The following is a 26,309-nucleotide window of genomic DNA, read 5'->3' as shown; positions in this document are numbered from 1 at the left end:
AGCTCCCCAGTCCCAGGAACATGCTGGTCTTTGTGCTCCTCAGGGCATCACTCACAACCCTGCAGTTTCCCAAACCAGTGCCTACATAAAAGCAGAAAAGTTGAAACAGATCACTGTGCACTCCTAGAATCTACAGCTGTTACTTCGGAGCACAAAGATTAAAATTTCAGCAACCAGGTCCTTCCTCCATCCCACTGCTGGATGATGCAGGACACTGAGCCACAAAAGCATTGACGGCAGAACATGAGAAAAACAGCCTGGACACATATGGTTTGACTTAACATTAACTGATTAAAGGTATTTTGACTAGTTCCACAGCTAAATTACATGCACCTGTTGCAGGCATTAGTAGCACCTACATCCAATCCAAACACAAGGATGTGGGCCTGGGGATGTAAGACTCAAGAAGATTACATTTCACATGTTTAGCACTGGAACAGAGTAGATTTATTTATCAATTTCACAGTTTACTTGAAATAAACCATTTACATTAAAATAATTCAACCTAATATGCCATAAAAATAACATTTGAACACTCTAATTTATACATTTTTATATAAATTTACTGTTAATTTTATGATCTGTGCAAAAAAATTTATCAGCATCCAGTTAGTAGCATGGATTTTCAGGGCCAAACCAAATGAATCATGAGAGAAAAATGCTCCTGCCTCTCTAATACCTTTAATTTCAGTAATTAACCATAACAAATAGAGCCAGTCTATCTAACATGTCTAAGCTTTTTTGATGTTTACACTTTTTTGCTCTGTCAGCGAGGTCACCAATGGATATGCTATTTTTCCCTCCTGCACCATCCTGTATCTGAGCCTCCACCCTCTGGGAATGCAGTTTGGGTCCACCTTTCCCAAAGAGAAGCTCAAAAACCAAGCAAGGAAGACAAGCACAGGTACAGAGCAGCTCCCTATAGGAGAACCAAGAGGGAGCAGCTTTCCTCAGCCTGGAAAAGGACAAGAGAGGAAGAATACAAGAGATATCAACAAAATCATAAAAGGCATGGAGAACCAACTGGGACATGAGTGGCCATTGCCCTTCCCAGTGCTAAAAAGGGGAATTGGACAAATCCATGGAGGGAAGTTTTTACACATACAGACACCATCGCTGTTCTCTGACAAAAGACCTGCTGGAAAGTCTTCTGGATGGAGATTTATCCCCTCATGTCTATACACGTCTTAAGTATCTACTACCATACAATTTTGTTATGGAATTTCACCTTCTAAAGAAAATACCCCTTTCCATCTCCACTGCAAACAAGTGTTGCAGGGTAAGCTCAAGGGACAATGAAAAGGAGAAGGAACCTCAAGAGTTCAGAAGCAGGGAAGAGCTGGGGGCACCAACCAGACTTTCCCAGGCTCTCACTCCCCAAGAATTCCCACTATCCCTGCAGGGACCCAGGGGAGTGGGTGGGACCTGCCCAGTTATGCTTCATGGAGGACAAGAAGAAATCCTCAGCTTCTAGGAACTCCCATGTCCAGCATCCTCCTTCCATTGTTGCCAACAGGCAATAGGGCCAGAAAGAGATTAATGAGAAGACCTAAGGGGTCTGAGACAGAGGGTCATCCATGAATCCTGCCGAATAGAGAATCCTTGCACCAGACAGCCTTTGGCTTGACCATCCCTGGGATGGTCTTTCTTATGTGAGAAACTAAGAAAACAAAGCTTGTTTATGATTTAAAACAAGTGGGGAAGGCTTTTTGCAGTCACCTATAGAAGTGCTGTTTATGCTTAGTGCTGAACAAGTACCAAAAAGTTGAGCTTTCCCAAATTTTTCTTAGGGAACATCAGGCAAATCAGCCCTACCACTCCCCATGTCCCAGGTGTGACAATTACAGATCCCCAGCTTCAGAGATGCTCTGTAGACTCTGGAGTTAACACTAGGGGTACCTGAAGCCATTAAAGAGACTTAAGGACAGTGATTGGAGCACTCTGCATCCTGCCATTCAGAACAACTCAGCAGCTGCCCTCAAATGTAAAAACCTGTTCATAAATAAGTCAGAACCATCACAATTAAGCTACTTGCATTATTGAAGATCATAATCAAAATCAAAGAGATTATTTACTCCGAAGATTTCAAGTGACATCTGCTGAAATAAAAATATAGTTTGGAAAAAGATTGTAAGAAGATGACTACGTTATTACCAATAACTTTTACATCTGTCATTAATTTTCACTTGGTTTTATCTTCTCTCCTAGTCTGCATCCAATTTCACATTGACTTGTGTTTTATTAGAATCCCAATGCGGATCCCATCAACTGAAAAGACTAAAAATTGCCTATGAAATGCCTATGAAATGCAGCAAATAGTGTGGATATTGTTTCCCTTTTCCTTACCAAAGCACAGCATCTTGAGGCAACTGGCACAAAGGAGGATCGACTGCCTTGAAATGGTCTGTTTCCAGAATGGAAAGCAGCTACAAATACACATGTGTGGACCAGAAATGTTTCCCCCCAAACCTGGAAAGAGTTAATCAAGTTACACTTCTTGAATACATTAGTGAATGATGTTGAAATGGCACAGGAACATTCTCTAGCCCGGCATATCCCAGACAAACTTCCCCCAGTGACCATAATTTAAGGCAACGCTTTAAAACAGCTCTTTAAATCTCAGCGCTACAGAGAACTGCTGAGGCTTGTAACACAACCTCTCTTGCCTTCCTCTCCTGACAACACACCGAGCTCACAAGTATTGTTTAACACCCAAGGGTCCTACCTGTCTTTAAGGAATTTTTATAAAGTAGATGGCTACCTCAGGCTATTTAAGTACTTTGTAGTAAGACATCAATGGCATGTATAGAGATATTCCTTTGATCATTACACCACTGGAAATAAATAAGAAAACAACCCCTAAATCTTCACCATAAAAATTTATGCTTGGAACTCACCAACGTAAGAATCATCATACCACAAAACCACAAATAATATTCAATTCAGTCTGTGTGTTCTCACTCATGTGATAGCCTTTGATATTCCTCATGATGAAAAATGAATACATTTTACTACAAAGATGATTTCTGAATAAAGCCCTTTTTATTTTGGTTTCCTACTGAAGAACAAGAAATCTAAAGTTAAAGGAGGAAATCAATAGCTGGGCTAATTATTAGCCAAAACCAACAATAAATGAATGAAATGGAGATTTTTCTCTTTTGTTTTCTAGCAGCACATTTCAAAACTTTCTTTTTATTGTTCCATTTCTCAGTTCAGAATTCAAATTATCGTTAATACGAGGCAGAATTTAAACTGTTTTCATTTTCATTGACCACACTGAAGATGCAGAACCGTCTTCCTTTTGCTGTATAACTAAGCCTCACCAAATGAAATGTTACACAAGTTTTATTTTAAGGGCTGCTCTTGAAGAAAGAGAGGATGTGAACATCTGTGAAAAACAAGTGCAGAGAGAAGACTAAGATATGTAGATAAATCATTAGTTATATTAAGATATGAAACAGGCACCCAAAGAATGGCATAAAATGTAAATGAACTTTGGGATCTGGTCTCTTAATTTGACAGCTGTTTGACAACTGCAAAATGGAAAACTGACCTCAGACAACTGTGTATAAATGAGACTATTAAGCAGAAGAATTTCATATGGAATGATACAATATACAGTGCAGTAACTCCTCACATGGGAATAGATAAATGTAGACTGGAATTTTTATTGTCTTTGAAGGTGGTGATGTTAAAAAGACTTGAATTTCACAAAGAGGAGCTCCATGCTACATTATCACAATTAATGCCGCTTTCTGAAATACAAAGACTGTCGCCTGCAGAAAGAATGCTCACACACAACTCACAGAAATTAAAAAAAATATATCCAAGAAGATGTGTCCAGTATATCTCCAGTGTCTGGAGACATAGAAAAAAAAAGTCTTCTGCACTTGAGCTGCAAATTCAAAGTCAGCAAAATTACACAATTAATAGGTCATGGGATAACTTATTTGAGGGGTTTCTTTGAAAGTGTTGCAGGCAGTCACAATTACACACAGAATCTCTATCTCCAAAGCAGCAACAGAACAGACTGACCCATGGAGAGAGTGCCTTAAAGAAATATTCTGCAATTTTGGCCCCTACGGACAGATCTTCTGGGAAGGAGTGGCAAACAGTAAGCTTTTACCATGACTGCCTGAAGCACGTGCCTGAAGCACGGTTAAAAGTATATATTCTCAGCAGTAACAGAGAATTAAATGTGAAACAGAGACAAAGCCTACTTTTAGATGTAACTAATAATTTCTACTCATTCCTTCTGCTCTAGATCTCACTGAATAGGGCAGATCTTCCAAAAGCATCCCCAAGCACCAATTCTTCATATTCTCCAGCAACATAAAGAGCCATTTGTGATAAGTATGTTTCATTTCAAAGCAGTTAAGCACTTGGCTCTTTATTCTTTTTCTCTCTTTGGGACAAATCAGCCTTTTGTAATCAGCCTTTCCTACCTCTCTTTTTAACCACAAAAAACCAACAAAAAGTTGCACAACCTGTAATAGAAGAGACAAAAAAAGCCACCCAAGCCCTTGCAGCAAAATCCAGACTTAAAAAGTTACAGTTTTCCAAGCTAACCTAACAAAAGGTTAGCAGTGACAGCAGCAGAAGTAAAGATTTTGAGAGTCAAGTGACTGCAGCAGCCGGACTTTTGGATAGAAAAAGCTATTTGCTGTCCATTACCTCTAATTTTCAGTCGCACTTTGTTAGGGATCGGATTTGTTGAGGGTTTCAGTTTGTGGTTGTTAGGCATTTTTTTTACTATAACTTGTGTTCAGTTTTTATGTCTCAATGTAATTCAAGCGGTCAGTAGCAAAATTGAAACTGAAAAATAAACAAAGCAAATCACAAAGATATCAAATGAGACATAAGCACCATCACCAAAACCTTGAACACCCAAACCTCTTGGAGTGAGGAGCTGCACTGTAACTGCACTGTTTGAAGAATCACAGTCAGAGAATACCCTGAGTTGAAAGGGAGACACAAGAATCATGAACCCTGGCCCTGCACAAGCACCCCAACAATCCCACTCCGTGCCTGAGATGTTGTCCTAACACTCCTGGAGCTCTGGCAGTCTTGGGGCCATGACCATTCCCTGGGAAGCCTGTTCAATGCTGAACCACACTCTTTTGTTCATTTCTAACTTGCCTTTTCCTAAATTTTCTCATTCTTGTTTTCAAGAGACACTAAATAACCATCTCCTAAACATCTTCTCCCAACCAGTTGTGTTTTTACAGCCCTTCATGACACTCTGCCCCACTGTCACCTACTTAATGCTACTCAGAATTATGACATTGTAATAATTATGATATTGTAATAATACTATTGATTTATTCTTGCACAGTCCTGGCACAAAACCAACTCTACTTCAACCCTAGTCCAAGTTAATCCCAGATATAACCAGAGCTATGGAATCACATCTGCGTGATGACTTTAACAAAGTTTGTGCTTTACAGATTATTCATTTTCTCTGACTCTAGCAGTAACTCTAATAAAATGCTTGAAATCTCCCTACAAAACTTGCACTGCTCATAAGCCTCTCCATCACCTCTTGGCCCCACTTCAAAAGAAACTTTAGAAACATCCAGATCAGTAGGGAGTTGAAGTCAACTGTCATTTTACAGGGGAGACACGAATGATTTCCACAAGGAGTGGTCTTTGCCCTGAAGACTTTAATCAGGGAGGAAGAACGTGAACTCAACGCAAAGATCACAGTTCAACATCTCCCCATTACAGCTGGAACTCTGCCAGGTGATAGTCTCCATTTGTCCCTTCCAAACACAGCTCTGCTACTTACCCTCACACCAACAGGAACTTTCCTCATTTAGGAAAACTCAGCTGAGAAGAAGAAGCCTGCCTGAAGCAGGGCTGGCTCTGCTGCACACTCCTGCTGCCAGGAAGAGGCCAAGAATCATGGTAAAAAAACTTTGGCAATCAGGCTGTAACCAGCACAAGCAACAAGAGAAACACAGCACAGACTTCCCTTCATTGTAACTTTCTTTTCTATTCCCAATTCTGCTCCCTTGCTGCCTAAGGCCATTTCAGATAAACACTTTTATAATGGATGCCCTTCAAAGATAATATTTTGCTTTTAATGCCCTTCAATAAATACAAGGCATTCCAAGCCTTTAAGCAGCTTGTAAAAGGTTATTATTTTTAAAAGTATCTAAATTCAGAATATAAAAATTAGTTTGAGGCCAAACTATCCAGCCTGCTCTCAAATGCCAGTCCTTTATAGTACTCTCTGAAGTTACAATAGATTGTCATGTCTCTGTTGGGAGCACCAACATAAATCTTGACTGTAAAAAGAAGTCTTAAAAGGAGAATTATAGGGACAGATTTTCATCTTCTAGAAGTCTGGTTTACTTCAAAAATTTACATAATCTATACAGATCCAGGCAGAGTTAGCCTTTAGTGACCTAAGAATACCAAACCTCCAAGATTTGCAGACATGTCTGGTTTAAAGTCAAAGCTTATATTATTAAACTGCTATAACTCTTACATCTCCATCCACATGTCCCATTTTATTTCTTCCCCTAGTTTAACGATACTTCCAACATGTCCTGAGCTTTTCAATCTGGATGATGTACCTAATGATTTTGGTATTGAAAACTAACCTCCTCCTTCAGTTTCCATACAGATCTCATAAAAACCAGAAGAAATGGATTACTGCCCAGAGCTGTGGTTCAGTTGTTCATTAAAGAGCTTATGCTTAGAATCCTCCTAAAAAGCCACTTAGTGGCAAATGGCTATTCAACACTACAAATAAAAATTTTCTAAAAAACAATTTACTTCAGCTTTCCTTTCAAACCAGTGTTATAATCCCTCTTTCCTATGACAAGGTGTGCCAAGACCTCCCTGTCCCTTTTCTCATATCCTATAGGTACCTCTTTTAACTTCTCTCTATTACAAGCTACAGCAGAGAAAGAGATGATTGGGACACCTGCCTGTCCCAAGCTGTGGCAGATCAGGTCAGAAAAGCAAACATTGCACTACACCTTCCTGTAAAGCCTTGCAGCTTTAGAAAAAATAAGTCAAAAGCCACACAGGACAACTAAACTTCTTGCAGCCCATATAAATGAGCATTTGAGTGCTTGCTCCAGCCCAGGCTTGCAGCAAAGCATGATCAACTCTCTCCTAGGCAGGTCAACTCTTCCAACTAGAGTGTGGAACAAAGTTAAAAGTCAAAGCAGAGTGAAACTTAAAATTAAGAGAGACAACAGTCATGGAAAATTAAAGCAAGAGGACTTTTACTGGGTTTTACTGCACATAAGTCCTTTCCTAAGAAGACAAAGTAGAATCTGAACTCATGGTATTTATGTAGTATTTTTTAACTATGGAAATTTGAAGAGAACCCTAAAATAGTTCAAAAAGAAAAGGACTACAAGAATGCTCTGGATTTGTTTTTCAATGAGCTATTCTCCAAAGAAATGGTATCAGTAGACTGTTTCAAGGGTCAGGAAATAATTTTCCTTAACCCTTCTGAGTCATTGATGCTATTTTTCCTACAGCACAGTACGCTAGGTCCTGTATTTCTGTTTCTGAAACTGTCAGGAGTCTAATTCAAGGCAATAAACAGGTTGAATATGGCACCATTTAAATTACAAAAAGAAAATGACATTTCACTACTTATCTAATAAGGTTAGAATTTAGTACTTGCACTGCTAAAGGAATTCTGAACTATTTGGAAATGTCAAAACATGTACTTATAGATTGGCAAAAAAGAGTATTTATTTTCACTCTTCTAAGCTTATGAAGGCAATACCCCTATAGATCAAAAGGCCAGATAAATCTCATTAAGCACTAGGTTTTCCCTTTTGTCTAGTCCTCTCTTCACATTGCCTCATTTCAGCCCTTTGAAATTCCTTTGTTTTGCCTGTGATCAGGATTTCTGGGGAAAATCTGGCATTGGATCTAAAGGGAACCCCATGTCACTGAAATATTCCTGACAATTCATCACTTGATAAATTATTTCTTTCTTACCCCCTACCTTGCTTGCACCCAGTAATTCCACAGAACCTGTGAGTGTGGTGCAAATGATCCCATTGCACCCAAATGCATCATCTCGAGGATCTCTGGATGCACAGAAGTTAACAGGCTTCTGAAGCTGGCACTCAAAAGTTCCAGTTCATCACATCGGTATTTCAGAATAACAGGAGTCTGTTCATTCTCAGCCCATGTCTATCATCAACACCTGTGCTGGTTGATGAAAGGACAGTTTCAGATGGAGAGAAAACAGAGGACCATGAGGCCATTTCCCTTCTCTGTCCAGCAGGACAAAGGGGACTGCAGTCCCTACACTGACACCTCCAAAAATTCCCCCTTACCACCCTACCACCTTGCTGGTGTTCATTTAGGAAATCAACTGCTCATCAGAAATGCAACCAGGGAGAGAAAGCGAGTCCGCCCTGTTAACAACAGCACATACTTCGTGCATCCACCGAAAACTGTCTTTATCAAATCAGGAGCAGGACGATCCATAAAAAAGGGGGCACAGCACTAAATTCATTTTTTATCCACTGTTTATGTCATTGTTGGATTTTAATATATATGAGAAGCAACACTTAGTTGCATCTCAAATAGTAGTAACTTAGTAACTCTACTTAGTAGAGTAAGAATCAACTCTACTAGAATATGAAGCTTTATGCTAATAGTGAGAGCCACAGAGGGCAGGAAAGTAGTAACAAAGGTGTCATTATACTCATTTTCATTGTCTTTGCTGAACATCACAGAAGTGACTGGGGTCTAAGTCCTTAAGGATCATGTGAATCCATCCACTTTAAGACTCTTTGCCTACCATACTCACACAATATGCATGTGAGCAAAGAGAACTTCTTTCAACAATGATATGCATTAATTTATAGTATTTTTTTAAGACCTTCTATCATGCTTCAGTTGTAGGTCAAATGATTCATGCTTTGCAAAGATAATCTTTGCATTTAAAATTTATCAGTCCTTCAGAGGTTGGCTCTCATTAGTGCTCATCATTCTCACTGCTCATGAAATACATCCTCACAAGCTGAGTTAGTCCTACTCCATATCAATGATTCCGCCATACTAACTTGATCCAACCGTTGCAATTATGAATCATCTGTTGGAGCTGTAAGTTATGATCTTCAATGACCACTAATGAAGACTGCCTAGTAGTTAAAATATCAAAGCAGCATATATCAACACACTTTAGAGCATGAGATAGACTTTCAGTGTTGGACTTTTCTTATATTTATTATCCACTGTAAATTACATCCCAGGCTGCCTCTGCCACTGACAGTCCTGAAGTGTGGAGTTCAACACCAGGTTTTAATAACCCCTCCTGCCAGTTGTTTGATCACTGGTGGGAATGGGGAGGGGGGGGCAGATGAAAGGCCAGGCGGCTCCTGCAGGCTATCAGTTCAGTCAAAACACAGGGACTTCAGAGAGAGACAGAGATCCATCAGGTGTGAATCCCAAATGAGCAACTGGGAGTGTGGGAGTGTGGCCTGACTGAGTTGACTGACACTGCAAGTGTCATTCTCAGGAAAAGGGTAAGTGCCTGCCAGTGGGATCATTCCAGAGGCAGGAGGGGAAACATGCTAAAGCAAAAACCTTGGAAAGTAATTTTGGACTATTTCTAAATCACTTCTATCATTCAACTATATCATTTTTACATACGTTGTATGGAGAAAATCTCGTTGGCATTTAAAATGAGTTCTCTCATTCCAACATGACAGTGCAGTTATCTGTGAGGGGAAGGAGCAAAAAAATAAATTTTCAGAGATTTCAAAATTGAGCAAGAAAGAACTTTGAGGAGTTAACTTAGCAAAAACCTCCTGCACTGGGTGGAGGTGGGTTGCATGATCTGACAGAGATCAGCTCCTCCAACTTGGAGCAGAGCATATTAATAGCATTAGCATCAGAATAAAAAGTTCCCACTCCATGGATATTCAATAAAATACTTTGGTAAGAGAAGTTTGGTACAGAGATAATGCCAAAAACACAGCTAGTTTTGGGGAACAGAACTATTGCTGTTCTCTTTTGTGTTGAATTTCTTTACATGGATTAAAAAGAAAGGGAACAGAGGGACCAGAATCATGCTATTTTTTATTTTCCACTTCATCAATAATCCAGGCATCTATCACTAGCCACCACTTTCTATGTATTACTGTAACTCTTGGGGTGGTGGGTTTTTTTCTTGTAAAGGAGTTCTTAAATCTTTTTTTTTTCTTTTTTTTTTTTTTAATTGGGCAGCAGGTCAAGGGAGGTATTCTGCCCTTCTGCTCTGCTCAGGTGAGACACCACCTGGCAAGCTGTCTCCAGCTCTGGGGTCCACAGGAAGGATGTGGAGCTGCTGCTGGAGCGAGCCAGAGGAGGCCATGGAGATGCTCCAAGGGCCGGAGCACCTCTGCTCTGGAGACAGGCTAGGAAAGGCGAGAGTGTTCACTTGGAGAAGTGTTCACCTAACCACTTACAAGTTTCTATCCTCATTGCAGCCTTTCAATACTTAAAGAAGATGAGTAAGATGAGGACAGACATTTTTAGCAAGGCCTGTTCTGAGAGGACAAGAGGTGATAGTTTCAAAACTCAAAAGACAATAGATTTAGACCAGATAAAAGAAGACCTGACTTTTTTTTTTTTTTTTAATGAGGATAATCCAGTGAATGGATTGACAGCCGGAGGAAAGGCTGCTCTATTTTTACTTTATTCAGCCTTGTGCAACATCCAAATGACCTTCTTAGTTTGTTTACACCAAAGATCACATACAGGTTCCCTGGGCTGGTAACTGAATTCAAACCCCAAACTCCACTGTTCTAACAATAACCCATCCTTCTCACTCCTTACAGCTACACTTCTAAGGAATCACCACTATCAGGAGAAGATGAGACTTTAAGAGCAAAACACAGCCATCAGATCAGACCCTGAAGGGACAGGGATGTTAACTTACATTTGTTCTCTCATGCTGGATAACATATTTACAGTATTCCTCATTTTCAGCTCTTTAACTTCAGCTAAGATATTCAGCCCAGTGTACTTCCTTGTCAAGGCACTATCAGTCAAGCCCAAGCACATAATTTTATCTCTTGGTTACTAAATTCAAGCCACTTTAAACATCCTGCTTTCATCTTTATAGTTCTCTCCCACTTTTTAACCATGCAGCAGTTACAGAAGAATGTACTTGACATATAAAACGTGCACGTGATTTCTTTAACATTTTAATGCCGTGTATTGTGTTGTAAACATCTCCATGTTTTATCTCCTTCTCCATAAATCAGAGGTGACTATCTTAGAAGTCTCAAAAATGACATGTTTTCTCTCTAATTTAAATGTAAGCCTCTACTCCTTGAATCTTGAGTGAGCTTTCAAAAATCATCAAAAAAGAGAGTTATGAAAAAGCAAACTTAATATAAATTTCTCCCACTCCATTTCTATGACAGCCTGGAGTATGGCAAAAAAAGAAGTTACAAAATTAGTCTTCACTACTCAGAAAGCCAAGGGTTTACTTAATTTATTTGTAACTTATAAGCAACAACACTAAAGCATCTATTTGTTTGATTCAAGATTAATATGCAGTGTTTACAAGATGAAACCCCAGAATATATTTCCATTTTCTTACCATAACTGCAACTAATAAGACTGATTCCTTATGAGATTTTCTGGAGGTTTTGGCTAGCTTAGTAATGTTACAGAACAATGTATCTCAATCCACTCCTTGGTAAATACATTAAGTGATTTTTTTTAAAATCAAAACCTACTGTAAAATAACAGTTATTTTTAAAAGACAGAATACCAATAAAGAACACCTGTCTGAAATAATTTTAAGTTACTCCAATGATGGAAAAAATAAAGAATGCTGTTAGAAAGAGAGGGAAAAAAGACAAAAGCTGTTTTAGCAGGTGGGACTGAGAAGTGGTGACATGTTGTAGTACAGTTCCAAAGGGCCGGAGGACATAACGTGGTGTTGGATGATGAGGAAGAGAACCAGGGAGCACCAGCTCTGGGAGCCACTGCAATGCTGGATTAGGTGTGAGGTACAACTCTGAAGTATTGTGATAGGAAGGAGTGAGGCAGAGGCAGAGACACCGGTGGAGGACAAGAGAAATAAAACACTATCTGTTCTCTGGCACCTTCCCATAGGAGATTCCTCCCTCACAGCCCACAGACCCAACACACTCCAAGGGAAAACCCAAGGACCCTCTGATATTTATCCAGATCCCCAGAATTCATAGCATTTTCCACCAGCCCGAGTCTGTTTCTCCACTGTTTCTCTGTTTCTCTTCTGTCTGTCATAAATTATACCAAGATACTTTTTTTGACATTTTCTAAACAAATGTCTCTAGAATGACCTTGCTGTACTGCAGGCACCACATCTCCCTTTTTTATTTTTTGTCTGTATTTTCCAATACAACTTTTTCACTCTCAAGTCACAAAACAATAAATCACAAGCTCCTTAAAAATCATTGTCCGATTTCACAGAATCACCATCAAAATGCATTCTTTCTATTTTTCTTGGAAAGCAATGCCACAATTTAGAATTTTTGAATTGTGAAACTTTTTTTCTAAACACACAGCTGGATAAATATCCAGACTGTCTTTCTATAAACAATGAAAAAATACGAAGTTGTCAATCTGCACCATCGATCTGTTTTTTCTTGTTAAAAAGTGAAAGTGGGGCAAGGATCTCCACTTAAGCACATTTTTGTAACTTTCTGGCTCTTGCAGGCAGGAAAAAATAATTTTAAAGTATGGCATTCAACCATCTGAAAACACGGAGGAAGTGATAATTAGAAGATTGTTTCAGACCAACTTTGTAAAGAAATAAAACACCATGTTTTGGTGTCTGTGTATGACTTAGCAAAGGCCTGGCTCCAACCCCAGGACTTAAGTCAACTTAGTTAATTCAGCTTAATTCACTGGGGGTAAAACTGTCTCAGCTCCTACGAGATTGTTAAAATCAAGTAGTTGAGAAAAGAAAAAAAAAAAAAAAAAAAGGAAAACTCCCTCAAACTTCAGAACCTGACCACTTACAAGTTTCTATCAATACTTCTATGAATTTTACAGAATCTTCAGTACATTGTCAGGGGACCAGGCCCCTTATATCCTGTCCTAAATCACAGGGAAGAATCTTACACAATTCACACTTCACCTTCCCACGACATATGAGGGGACTGTAAATTGTGCACATAGATTTATCAGAGAAATGAGGAGTGGGAAAGATGAGTTGCCCTTAAAGATGCACAGATTTATAGCAATTTGGGAAGCGGAAAGACGGTTATCATATAAAAAGGTCCTTAAGGGACAGAGAGGAGCAACAGGGGAAACATGAGTCATGAGCTGCCAGAGAAGTAGATGCGTATGGGGAGCAATGGACAGAGCAAAGTAGCAATAAAGGAAGTTCCAAGTCAAATGTGCTCCTTCCCAACGGTCAAGATGGATTACCCAAGCTTTAAGTATTTACGGAAAATTAAATTCCCAGCCAATTCAGACACAGTAACACTGGGAAAAAGACACTCAACGACTTAAAGGATCCATTGATAAAACAACAGATCACCAAGCACAGCTCTTTCCTTTTGCTTCCTCACCAACTCTGCTCCTTTTTTTTTTTAGTAGGAGTAATCTGCCTTCAAGATCTCTCTACACAGGAAAGTGGGTCAATATGAGCAAGTGTGAAAATTTAAAATGTTCAGCTGAAACTGTGAAAGGCAGTTTGACACACCGTGAGGCTGGAGTAACTTGCAGTGAGTAAAGAGTGAATTACAAGATGCAGTACAAAGTTATTGCACTCCTCTTAACTCCTCTTAACATCCTCTTAACTTCCCTTTGCTATCCCAAGTGTCCAATTCCAAATTACAACACAGAATTCCTGTACTTCTGAGTACTTCAAGAGTTTAAGAAATGGCTTCCAAGAGTTTAAAAAGTGCCTGCTTTTGGGACAAAATACGATGAGCAATACATGGAAGCTGAAGACAAAGAAAATCAGTTACTTGTGTGGGAATGTCACCTCTCAGAAGATCTAGCAAAACCTCAAGACAAGTTGCACAGGAGTCTCCAGATAAGCCATCATTAATTCTCTTCGTCCAGTAGTATCCACATCAAAAGTGAAGGCACATATGACAGTAAATATTTCAAAGGATAACCCATAGATTTATTTTTTAATATCAAAAAGGTAGTAAAGGAAAAAAGGGTACATCCAAAATTGTATCAAAACCCAGCAAAACCTCACCTTAGTTATGACAGCCTCTCTTCCCAGCCGTAGTGTGAAAAATATGTACATGATAACTAAATGTATTCTTCAGAAAATAGTGTAACTTACTTAAAATTATTTTGCAAGGATATTTATGCGTTTCCAAGTTAGGCAAGCTACATAAACATTTCGAAGCAATTAAACATCATGCATTGTCCTTCCCATTTTGCAGAGAAAACAGAGTTAGCTGCCTGCCCCAGTTTTAAGCTCAGTGAAAGAAACACTAAAACCTGTAAAAACAGTAAATAGGACTTAGTCCAGGCTGAGCAAAATGTGTGCTGATGGGTGCAATCCTGAAAAACACACCACATGCCTACAACTGAGATGTTACAAGGTGTAAAAATCAAAGAGCCCAACTCAACCAAGTTGACTCCAGAATGTGGATCCCAGGAAACCTCCATTACTGGAGTTCCAGGAGTCACAAGTGGTTGCTGAAACCATGAAGTGCTGTCAATAGTGGCACTGCTGCTGCTCCTTCTTTTTCCAGCCCAGATTTACAACTGAAAGTGACCATAGCTACTACACTTTGAAACACCGTCCAGCACCACAAGTTTTACAACCTGTTCACTAGTTAGGCTTTCCTTTGCGAGAGCCTAAGAGCCACCGTGCTTCACAATTGAGTGCAGGAGAGCCAAGATCAGCATCAAGCTCCACAGGTATGTTGACACACACAGGGAAGCTCAAGTTCAGGTACCTGGAATATCTCTGGCATGGGACTTTCACAAAATGGAGGTTCTCGGTTCATTTTGCAGATGTGCTGGAGACACCATGATCCCAGCCTGGACAAAATCCCACTGAAGTCCCACTATAGATGTTTTAAGTGGATCTGAGCGACTCTTAAGACAGATCCAATAAGGTCATACAGTAACACAACTGAAAAATCTAGCCCATAAGGCTGGAGCCTCACTGGCTATTCTTACACTCCAATTACCCAGTTCTTCCTGTCATTTCCAGGGACCCAGGCTTGGGTATTACCAAGATAAACATTATTACTGGGAGGCTTAAAACCTCATCAACTCCATTCTGTATAAACAAACTGTGCCTAGCAACTCCACTTGAATTCTCAGGCATATATTACTTTTGTGGTGTCAGTTTTAGCAGCTCAGAGCTCAGGCAGCAGCTGAAGGCACAGCACTCCCGGCCATCCAGTCACACTTCTGACAGCGTTTCAGAAGCCAGGATGACACCGGTTTGCTGTACAGATGAAGAGATGGACTGACCTGATTGATGGAGTTGGCAGCACAGGATGCCAGGCCGGTTCCAAGGGAGGCGAGCATGAAACAGGTGAGCTCAAAAGGGACTGGGGCCATGGCAAAGCCAGCGGACGCGGTGCTGACAACCAGAGCTGCAACGCAAGTGAGAGCACAGTTCAAAGCATCAACAAGAAACCATCTTTGTACATAACACTAGAGTTATGGCTTTCAAACCCTGAAAAAACTCTTGTGCAGATTAACTTTTTGCTATCTTTATGGTTCACACTAGCTCCAGGAACTGGGTACAATTAATACAAACGCTGTACATAAAGAAATCAAAAATGAGAAGGAGAACTGCCAGAAATTAAATAAGAAACCCAAAAGCAGCAGCACATTAGCAGAAGATGTGAGGAATCAACTTGTGTCTCTGTATTTCCTATTTTATGGATTTGCTATGGGACCAAACTGCCCTACACAACATGCACAGGACAGATATTTGATCCGGTAACTCACACATCACTGCAAAGTCTAATGCAGAAGAAAAAAGAGTAAAAAAAAAAATCCCACACTGAGATACATGCTGTATATCAAATTATAGCAGGAATTTAAGCAGTGCAGAGTCAAAAAGAGATTTGGGGCATGTAGCTGCAGTAATTTCACTGCACAATATCTGTTCCCACTGCTTCTATTTGACATGCCCACTTTGGGCTGAAAGAACAATTATATCATCACAGAGACCCAACAACACTTAATGGCCTCAAAATTTGAGTGGATTCATAAAAAATCTATTTCAGTTTTGTCATGCAAAATTGTAACTTTAGTACAGTACTGCAAATCACATGCTTAAAATAAAAATTACCCAATCTTTAATCCCAATATTGTAATTAGCCAAATAATAGGTCTCAAAATCCTCACTTTTGGCAAGAAATAGTATGATATGACAAATACTATGAAAGTCAGCACACTTATGGAACATCTCGCTCGTAACCTTGAACCTTACAATCTTAAATTACTAGTTATTAAACAGAAGGTATTTAAAGTATGTTCTGATGCAGTTACATGCTTCAGACCTCAGCTATTTTAAATCAAAGCATCAAAATTTTCTTATCTTCCTGATTCCTATGAAGTCTCCTTTTTGTCTGAAGTTAAATGACAAATAAATAATCTTGCTGACTGAAAATACCTGGATTATCTATTAAGCAGCACTGCTTGGGATGAAATAGTAAATGTCATGGCAGAGACCTGCCAGTAAGGATGCACATGCAAAGTGCTCATTTCAAGAACTGTGCTTGCCTAAGAACCTTAGGATTTAATCCTGAAAACACAGTGGAGAAAACTTGCTGCTCATCAAAACTTTTCTCTAAGTATTAAAATCCACTGATGGCTGAATATTATTATAATAATATGCATATTATAATAAGTATTAATTATATAGCCTTGTTACGGATTCACAGGCTACTTCTACAATACAGTGGATTTATGACAGAACTTCACCCTTCTGAGCAGCTCTGAAAGAATCACAGATTCTGCTACCTCACCAGACAAATGAACATGAAGGTACTGATCATTCTGAAAGACTAGATCTTATTTATTATATAATTACAACACTATGTTAATTTCCAAACTCTTGAATCCTCCTTAGGAATGCACAAAAAAACATGAAATGCATTGGTACAACTGAGAAAGTTCAAAAAATGCATGGAAAATGACAGTGAACAGTGGCATTTGCATTTCCAAGAGTGATTACATTCATGTTTTTTGCATAATAAACCACATGCTCGCTTCTAGACAAGAATTTAATTAAAACTTATCTTAGAGAGCACTTTACACCAATTTATTAGGGGAAAACACCAACTCATTTACTGGAGAAGAAAGGTGGAATGGATTGGCAAACAGTCAGTATAAGATTACCACTACCCTGACCCCAAAGAAATTCTAACACTGTACAGTTACAACACTAATTAGTCCCCATTGACTTCTCCAGATTAATTTTAGCCAGTCATTTGAGCATGACTTATCAGGATCTCATTTTAAAAGGCTGCAGTACATCCTCTCCCATATCTCATTAAAGCAGGCACTTTTTCTTGTTTGGGCAGGGTTTGCACACCAGGCATCCCCTGCTTTCTTCATCGCCAAGATATTCCAATACAACACATTAGCAGTAAATAGGAAAATGCTCCCTTTGGATTGGAAAGTTTATTTTCTTTAACTGTGGAAGCAATAATTTACTCTTCAACTTCCCTCATGGAGGAAAAGTGTATTTAATTGAGATCACATCAAGGGAATGAGGTCACTGACTCTGTTTGTTTTTTAATCCCTGTTAGTTTAGTGCATTAGGGGCCAAATTAACTTCACCTTACTGCATAATAGATGGAATCGATCCTTTCAAGACTTGTTGATGGGAAATGGCATTATACATGCTCTTCAAAAAGAAGCCAAGATTTAAACTTATGATCTCAGCCTAAGCCTTATTTTCAGTCTTTTAAACATTTTTAGCTTTAACAAAAATTAACAGCAGACATTTGTCTCCCACGTCAATGTAGAAGAAAAAGAAAATGCTAATGGATTGGTGACAAAGAGTGAATTATAATGTTTCTGGCATAAAAACACAGTCCAAAAGTTTAGTGTGTTCTTTACATTCCTTTTCCACTTCATCACAATGTGCTCTGCCTATATAAATCTTTTGTGTTTATAGCATGTGAATCATTATGCCATATTTTGTTTACCTACTATTAAAAAGTAGCCAAGGCAAAATAAAAGCACAGAAAGCCAAAGCAAATCAATCCTGCTCTGGAATTCCCTTCTATTTTTCAAAGTTTCTGGCTATACTGAAGTTTTCATTTAAAGAATAAATGCTATTATTCCAGAATCAACTGGGGACATAGAAGACCTCCAATAAAGTAAATGCATTTTTTTACTATAGCAGCTATTACCAGACTTTCAGCCTACAAACACAACACAGACCCCTTATTTAATCATCGTTGCAGTTTGGTAAGCGTCAGGAGTCAGTCTGCAAAACTGGATCTTCATCATCGTGTCACCAATACACAACAGACAAGAGATGAAGTAGGATGTTCACAATCACACCTTTAATCAGTACCAAATATCTCAGGCTTCTGGTTTCAGGTGCAGCACATTTGTGCTAGAGGATCACTATTCCACAGACAGAAATCCATACAGAAGCAATACATCCAAAAATTCCAGCTGTCTGCTAGTACGCACAACAGAATTATTTTCTTATAACAAGATACATGAAAAAAATTTCTAGTTTAGTCTTCAAAACTGAAACTGCTCAGAAACCAGCATATTTTTGTCTGCACATGTTGATCCACATCTCAGACAGGTGCCATGTAATCAGATTCAAGTAGGTTGGAAAAGACCTCCAAGATCATCAAGTCCAGCCTTTGACTGATCACCACCCTGCCAATCACACTAGAGCGCTGAGCACCACGTTCAGTCTTTTCTCAAAGACACAAGGTGCTGTACATCACAGAATCATGGAATCACTGAATGGTTTGGGTTGCAAGGGACCTTGAAGATCATCTATTTCCAACCCCCTACTTGGGTGGCGGGGGGTGGAATCTGTCCCAGGTTGCTCCAAGCCCCATCAAACCCGGCCTTGAACACTTCCAGGGATGGAACAGCCTGTTCCAGTTTAGCTGCTTGTCCTCACAGAAAGACCAACATGCTACAGGAGAAACAACAAGGAAATGTTCACAAACCCTAGAGCGTTATCTAAGGGAATACTCATCATTTTTCATATCACGCTTTCCTCAGTTTGCCCAAACTAAAAACTGAACTTTGATTTTCCTGTGGTTTTATATATAGTTCATCTGAGTTTTCATCTGTAATCCTTGGAGGAAACATTACTTAAATCTAAACTTGAAGTTAAATTTAAGAAGACGAGACAACCTGAAATTCCTAGGGTGTGCATGCATTATAAATCGCTGGAATTTCCTCTTATTCCTATACCTTCCCTTGTCTCTCTCCTATTTTCAGTTACCCAGCAGCTTTAGGATCAAGTTGAAAACAATGCATTTATAATTCTGAAAATCTATCAGACAGATGCATTAGCTTTCCAAGTGCCTGGGTGGTAGGATACAGCTGTTCAGAGAGCAGCCAACATAAAACACCACAGAGATGGGAATGGATGGAAATTGAACCCAAAAAGGTAGATTATGTGACATTTAATGAAAAGTTCCCTAATTGTTTTCTATGGCAAAAGAATATAAACAAAAATCTATTCCTGTTTTTAAGGCAGAGCTTCTAATGGCAGAGTCACAAAAGCTGCAGTTTACATGAAGCATGGAAATAGCAAAACTCATTTCCTTTCCAAGGTGAAGTACAGTTCATACTACAAACAAAAAATCTCTTTCCAGCAGCAGCAGGAAAAGAACAGAGCATAAGGAAGTCCCATTTTGGCATCATGCAGAGTTTGTTTTTTTGTTATTTCATACTCTAAAAAGTATAAATAAAGTGTCTGCCAAAAAACCCACACAGGATATGAGATCTATCACAACTTCATGGGTGAAAGGAACTGAGTTGTATGACATTTGCAACTTAAAAACTGACCTCAGAGAATTTATTCTTCTTTTAAAAAAAAATCAAAGAACTACAACATTACAGTCTTTACAGAATATATAATTTGTCTAAATGATTACACAAGTTGTTAAAAATTTTCCTTCCTCTACATATTACACGCAGTCTTATTCCTGCTTATGTCCTATCCTATCCCATGACCAATAAAGAACAACAATAGAACTCTCCTTCTACAAAATCATCTTCATCCAACTTACTCTTTTACACTTTCCACTTACAAAAGATCTGCACACGAAACACATAAAGATCACAACGAGAAGAGAGGGTAAGTTTTTTCCTGTATCTCTCTATACCTTCTCAATAGATGAAGTTTACTACATTTACCTAGGATCAAAAACTCCTCCAAGCACATGAGAAGACAGAGATAAACTAAAATCACAGTCCCTTTCCCAATAGGCTTGCAAGCTTGATTAAAAATTGTACAGCTGTTCAGAAATTAGCAGTCAAGCTTACACTTCAAAAGGCACTGTCATAGAAAACAATAGTCCTGAAGGGAATGAAATTCCTTAACCTTTGCCTTCTATACCCTATTTTAAATCCAGAGTGGTGCTTGCCTAGTTAAAAGAGGCTACCAGGAACTGTTGAAGAGTTTTGCAGCAACTCTGAGGCCACATAGAAATGTATCTCATGAAATTGTTTTCTCTTGAAAATGACACTCTCCCATCTTGCTGAAGTTGTTGAAACTCCCATTTCAAGAAGCACCAGTAACACTGAGATGTGGTACAAGCACTGAGCTTACCCATCAGCAAACATAAAAAAAAAACCTCAAGTGCTTTCAACAATAGTCAATTTTATCTCTCTCTGGTCCCTTAATCAGCACAAAATAAATGACCTAAGGCTTTCTAAAAACAATGAGGAAAAAAATTAGGACGTGCAAACAAGATCAGTTGTGCCAAATCCAAAACACAAGACGTATCAGAGGAACACAGATGAAAATGTAAATTACCATTACACACTCTGTGTGGTCAGCAAGATTTTTCCATAGAAAAACAAACAATGAAAACTCATATATTGCAAGACAAAAAAGTTTTTAAAAGTAAACTGAATTCAGGACATTCATTATAACAAATTTTTAGGGCAAGGAACAGTCTTGTTATGAGGAATTCACTTGACCAACAGGAGAGCACCCAGGCAAGGACTTAGGAAATTACATTTCTGTTCTTGGACTTTATATCATAGACAAGATGTAAGGCTTTGGTCAGATAATTAGAGCCTCCTTAGAAATAAAAGCATACATAGCACTACCTATTGGCAAAGGGGTAATTTATAATTGTTTCTATTGGCAAAGGAGTTACATAAAGTCGTTAAGTATTATTACTTGAACAAGACAAAACGTAGTTAAGGCTGCAAGGCAATTGCTTAACAAATTGCCGGTTTGAAAAGACAACACTATCAATGACTGAAAAGTAAATCAGATCTTCTTTTACAAAATTCAATCAGTCAGATTCAAACATTTTCCTTTCTAATATAGGAAACCACTTGGATTATCTTACATTGGGACTTCTAGTGCTAATTTCACAACTAGCAGTACTACAGTGAAAGGTAGGTAAATAAGACAAAACACTGGAAAACTTAAGCAAGACAACTTCAAATACTGAACACATTATTTGTAAATTCACTTCCTTACCCAGTTTCACTGTAGTCTGTCTACTAACACTTGCTTATTTCCCAGAAACTAGCTGACTCTCATTGTTTTTAAACAAAATTAATGGGAAAACTATTAAATGCTTCCATAAAACAATTTTCCTAGCACATACTTGATTGAAATTGATCCAGCCTAGCATTAATAAAGTGGGAATTGTCACATGCAAAACTAAACCATAGCAGTAACGTCCCAAAGAATTCTGCTTCAAGCAGAATGCAGAGAAATGAGAAAAAATTACCAGTAATACCTGTAAGCCTGATTTTGGACAAGCGTGCCAAAATTCCTGGCAAATCATCCAGCTGTAGCTTCATTTCTTTCCATTGTCTGTCTTCCTTGGATTCAGCTCCCCCTGGTATGACTGAGTCTTCAGTTTCTGCAGCTGATTTCATTTCTCTCAACTCATTTCTGCTTGACATCTCAGACCACGACTGATGAATAGGTGAAACTGAGCTAATTTTGTGTACAACCTTTTTTTCCTGATCCAATTGCTGAAGCTCATGAAAAGGAGACACAACTGAATCGGACTTGGGTTTGGCTCGTTGACTGAGGTCTTTGTTGCACTGTGTTACGTACTAAATACAATGAGAAATGTTAAAACAAATAGATAAAGATATTTCTGTCTATTTCACTTTATTAACACCAAGAATATTATTACTATTTTATTCTTGTTAGGAGAATTACTTCTATGACACAACTGAGTTAGTCTGAATTTCAGACACTTATTTCACACACAGAAAGACTTCTGAAGTTGGCTTAGTTATTACAAACGCAGCTTTACAACTCAGCTGAATCAATGTTTATGTAAGATTGGAAAATTGCATTTGAATGTTTACTTCCCCCCCAATAGCTACAACAGCAAACTCTTTGTTCATATTCAAAACCACCAGGTAATACAACGTAACTTACAACTGATCAATTTCACAGAATAATAAAGGTTGGATTGACCTCCAAGGTCATTGAGCCCAACCTTTGACCAAACAAAATTCACCTTTAAACAGAGAAATATACAAATGCCCACAAAACTTCAGTTTCCAAACATAAGTACTAAAGTGATGCATATTTAATAAATGAAAAAATTAAAAATAATCCGAAAAAGACAATCTACCACCTATGATATAAAATCATCTCCCATATTAGTCTATTATTATTTATGCCAAACTTTTTATTAATTAATTAGATAAAAAATTTCAAAGGAACATATATAGAACAATAAATTAGAATAGAGTTGTTTGCTCTCTTTTAGAGCTCACAGAATAAACACAAAATAAGAAAAAGAGCATTTAGATTCTCTTCTCATATTTTCTTTCCCCAAATATTCTATCTATTTCAAGCACCAGAAGCATAGAAATAAAGAACTTTCAACCAATCCTGATTTCAAGTACACAGTAATAATTACAACAAGGAAGAGTGGTCTGCAACTCCGAATGAGCAATGTGAATACACTTCAAACCAGTAGCACAATTTTAAAAAGTTGCTGCCATCCACCAGCATATGCTACCACTGGTCAAAGAAGAAGATGTAATTTCAAGGGGCTTAATGATAATTACAGCTTATCTAATACTTAAAACTAACAGCACACTGTAAATGTAACCCATTAACTTAATGAGCTCAGGAATTTTGACTCAAATAAACCAATTAACTGAGAACACACCACCTCCACAAGAGAGATCCATCTACTACTTGTATGACTGCTAGCCAAGATGTGACTTTATTATAAAAAGTGACTTTTTTATAAATACTGATTTAAAAATAATTTTATGTCAAGTTTCTCAACAGGAGGTGAGTGCGCTATTTCAAGGGTACAGAAGCCTCCTGTCAAGCAGAGGAGACTTTGCAACACAAGGCACTGTCCTTGCTACAAAAGGTTTCCTCCAGCCTGAGACGTTTTAGGATACCAAGTGCTTTGACTCTGATTTAGTGAAAAATGGAGACGCTTAAATTAGCTGAGTTTGGCTGATAAGAAAAATTACTCTTATCAACTAATCTCCATTTTGACTTATCACATGGGATGAATGAGAATTAGGGAATAGATACACTCCTTGACTTACCATTCGTTTGAGAAAGTTGAAGTACTGAAAGGTAATCAACCTGTTGCCGGCCACGTGATAAAAGTGCACAAACCGGCATGGTATCTGCCGTGCACCAGTGTTCCTCAGATGCCACACAAATAATCCTGTTTAAACGGAAGACAAGGAAAAAAGTAACAGCAGATTCCAGTTTCTCCTCTGCCACTGAGTTTGCTTCTAATTGAGACTACAGTGCCTATTGTCAGCTGTGACACAGGACACCCCCACAAATGGGAACCAGGGTCAGGTAATGGAAAATGTTTGTTTCTCCAGGTGAAAGACATGACACTGCAAAATCATGGAATCATTAAAGATGGAAAATACCTTTAGGATTAAATCTCAGTATTAACCCAGCACAGCCAGGTCCACTACTGAACCATGTCCCTAAGTATTACATCCACATGGCTTTTTAACCCTTACAGGGATGGTAACTCTATCACTGCCCTGGGCAGCCTGTGCCAGTGCCTGACCACCCATTCAGAGAAGAAATTTTGCCTAATATCCAACACAAACTTCCCCTAGCCCAACTTGTGGCTGCTTCCTCTTATCCTGTCCCTTGTTTCCTGGGAGCAGAGCTCAATCTCCACCTAGCTGCACCCTCCTGTTAGGGAATTGTGGAGTATGGGAAGATCCCCTGAGCCTCCTTTTCTTCAAGCTGAGGCCCCCCAGCCTCCTCAGCTGCTTCTGGTGCTCCAGACCCTTCCTGAGCTCCGTTCTCTTCCCTGGACACATTCCAACCCCTCCTTTTCTTTCTTATCCCAAGGGGCTCAAAACTAAACTGTAGGGAAGTCCCAATAATTTTGGGTGTTTCTTCCAAATTCCTGAGCACCAGTAAGACGTATTTTCACAGAATATCCTGAGCTGGAAAAGACCCACAAAGATCATCGAATTCAATTCCTGGCCCTTCACAGGACACCCCAACAATCCCGCCCTGACCTGGAAAGGGTTGTCTAAACGCTGCTTGAGCGCAGGCAGCCTTGGTGATGGAGCATCATAGAACATAGTATTGTCCCACTACTATATACACTATCGACAAGATTATCTTGGCAAAGAAGCACTGAGAGGAAGCAGCTGCCATAGGAGAGCCCTAAAGTCAAACGCGTGTGGAGGACACACAGCGCAGCGTAGCACACGGGGACACCCGCTCACGGGGACACGCACACGCATAGCCTTGCAGGCTCCGGGGACCGCTCCACAGAGCAGCCCCGGGCCGCCCCGGCCCTGCCCGCACACCGGCGCTCTCGCCCTACGGCTCCGCGGTACCTGTGAGCGCCCGGGGCGGGCGGCAGCTGCGGGCGGCGCTCATGGCCGCGGCTGCTGCGCCGCTCTCCTCTCACTGCCCGGGCGCCGCCATCTTCCCGGCGCGACCTCCAAACGCTTTCCGGGTCGGCGCTGCCGCGGAGGCGGAGCGGCCATTCCGGGGCTGTCCCGAGCAGAGGGGCGGTCGTGTCCAGGCCGTCCTGGAGCCTTGCCCGGGCTGCTTGCGGATGGGGGTGGCTGTGAGCCGAGGGAGTTGGGAGTTTTTTTATACCGAAGTTTGAAATTCCCCAGGCCAATATATAAAAGCGGCGTGGAAGGAGTCAAAAGGCTTTTCTCTGCCGGTACAAAATAAACGACCTAAAATAACATAATCACAGAATCGTTTGTGTTGGAAGGGACCTCTGGAGATCACCCGGAAAAGAAAAACAGTTCTTGGAGGGAGATGTGGGTGAGATTGCTCCTGCAGAACAAGTGCCAGAGCAGTTTCTCACCCAGTGAACCAGCCAGTGAGCCTGAGTGAAGAACCGGGGTGTCATTTTTGGGGTACAGCAACAGGGGACAGCTTTCAGTGGGAGCTGGAGCCAGATGGGAGATCTCGGTCACTTCTCCCATGAGGAAGTGCCCAGAGCCCTGCCTGGAGCCTCCTCATGGCCTCTGCCAGGCATGGGGGCTGTTCTCTCTGCTGCATCCTCACGCTCATCCCCAGGGAAAAGTTGTGGCCAGGCTGTGGAGTCTGGCACAGCAAGAGGGTGACCAGGAGTGCATTGGGACATTGCAAAATCCTTGTAAAACAGCCAAGAGAGGGCTAATAAAAAATGAATCACTGCTGTAATTCTATGGAGTCTCATTCCCAAAAGAACCTGAGCTTTAACGGGCCAAATTCTTGGTTAAAAAAAAAAAAAAAAAAGTGTAAAAGTGTTTAGTTTCCAAAGTCATTTTTGAAATGGAAGGTTTGGTTTCTGTACTCCTTGGGTAAAATATGCATTTCAGGGGGTCATATTGAAGAGCTGTTGCAGCTGTCCTGTTGCATCATGCCCTCATACATGTTCTGGGGGTGGCTGGATCCTTTGCTAAGCTGATTCATCTTGCTAAACTGAAAGGGAGAAATTGCGAATTCTGCTGGTTATACTGTTTGAACTGGTCCTGCACAGTTGTAACTGTTGTAAAGGTTGAAAAGCTAAAGCGGGGCAAAGAGAAAGGGCCTTGGACCAGAGTCTGAACAAAAAGGGAAGGGAATGGTTAGGACTGCTCCAGCTGTAAGGCATAATTGCACCCCCAGGCATCTTTAAAGTGTTTTCTCCAAAGAGTTTAAGTTCAGAAGATGTAGGCTATAAGTC

The 26,309-nt window shown here is 39.7% G+C and overlaps 1 protein-coding gene across 1 annotated transcript in view; it reads right to left on the bottom strand.

Annotated features, from left to right (window-relative positions):
- Positions 1-25,126, bottom strand: part of COX10 (cytochrome c oxidase assembly factor heme A:farnesyltransferase COX10) — a 95,816-nt gene extending 70,690 nt beyond the window's left edge. Inside the window, exons 1-4 of the mRNA XM_054645118.2 lie at positions 24,976-25,126; positions 23,695-23,819; positions 21,894-22,218; positions 15,430-15,554 (exon numbers count right to left, since the gene is read on the bottom strand). Coding sequence (XP_054501093.2) covers positions 15,430-15,554; positions 21,894-22,218; positions 23,695-23,819; positions 24,976-25,018 — 618 coding nt within the window. The 5' untranslated portion in view covers positions 25,019-25,126. The remainder of the gene's footprint in view (positions 1-15,429; positions 15,555-21,893; positions 22,219-23,694; positions 23,820-24,975) is intronic.
- Positions 25,127-26,309: the final 1,183 nt, after the last annotated feature.

This window comes from Agelaius phoeniceus, chromosome 19 (assembly GCF_051311805.1).
Source record: "Agelaius phoeniceus isolate bAgePho1 chromosome 19, bAgePho1.hap1, whole genome shotgun sequence".
NCBI classification, from domain to species: Eukaryota; Metazoa; Chordata; class Aves; order Passeriformes; family Icteridae; genus Agelaius; species Agelaius phoeniceus.
Note: the sequence above shows the minus strand (reverse complement) of the source record. Positions and strands in the feature narration are given on the sequence as shown.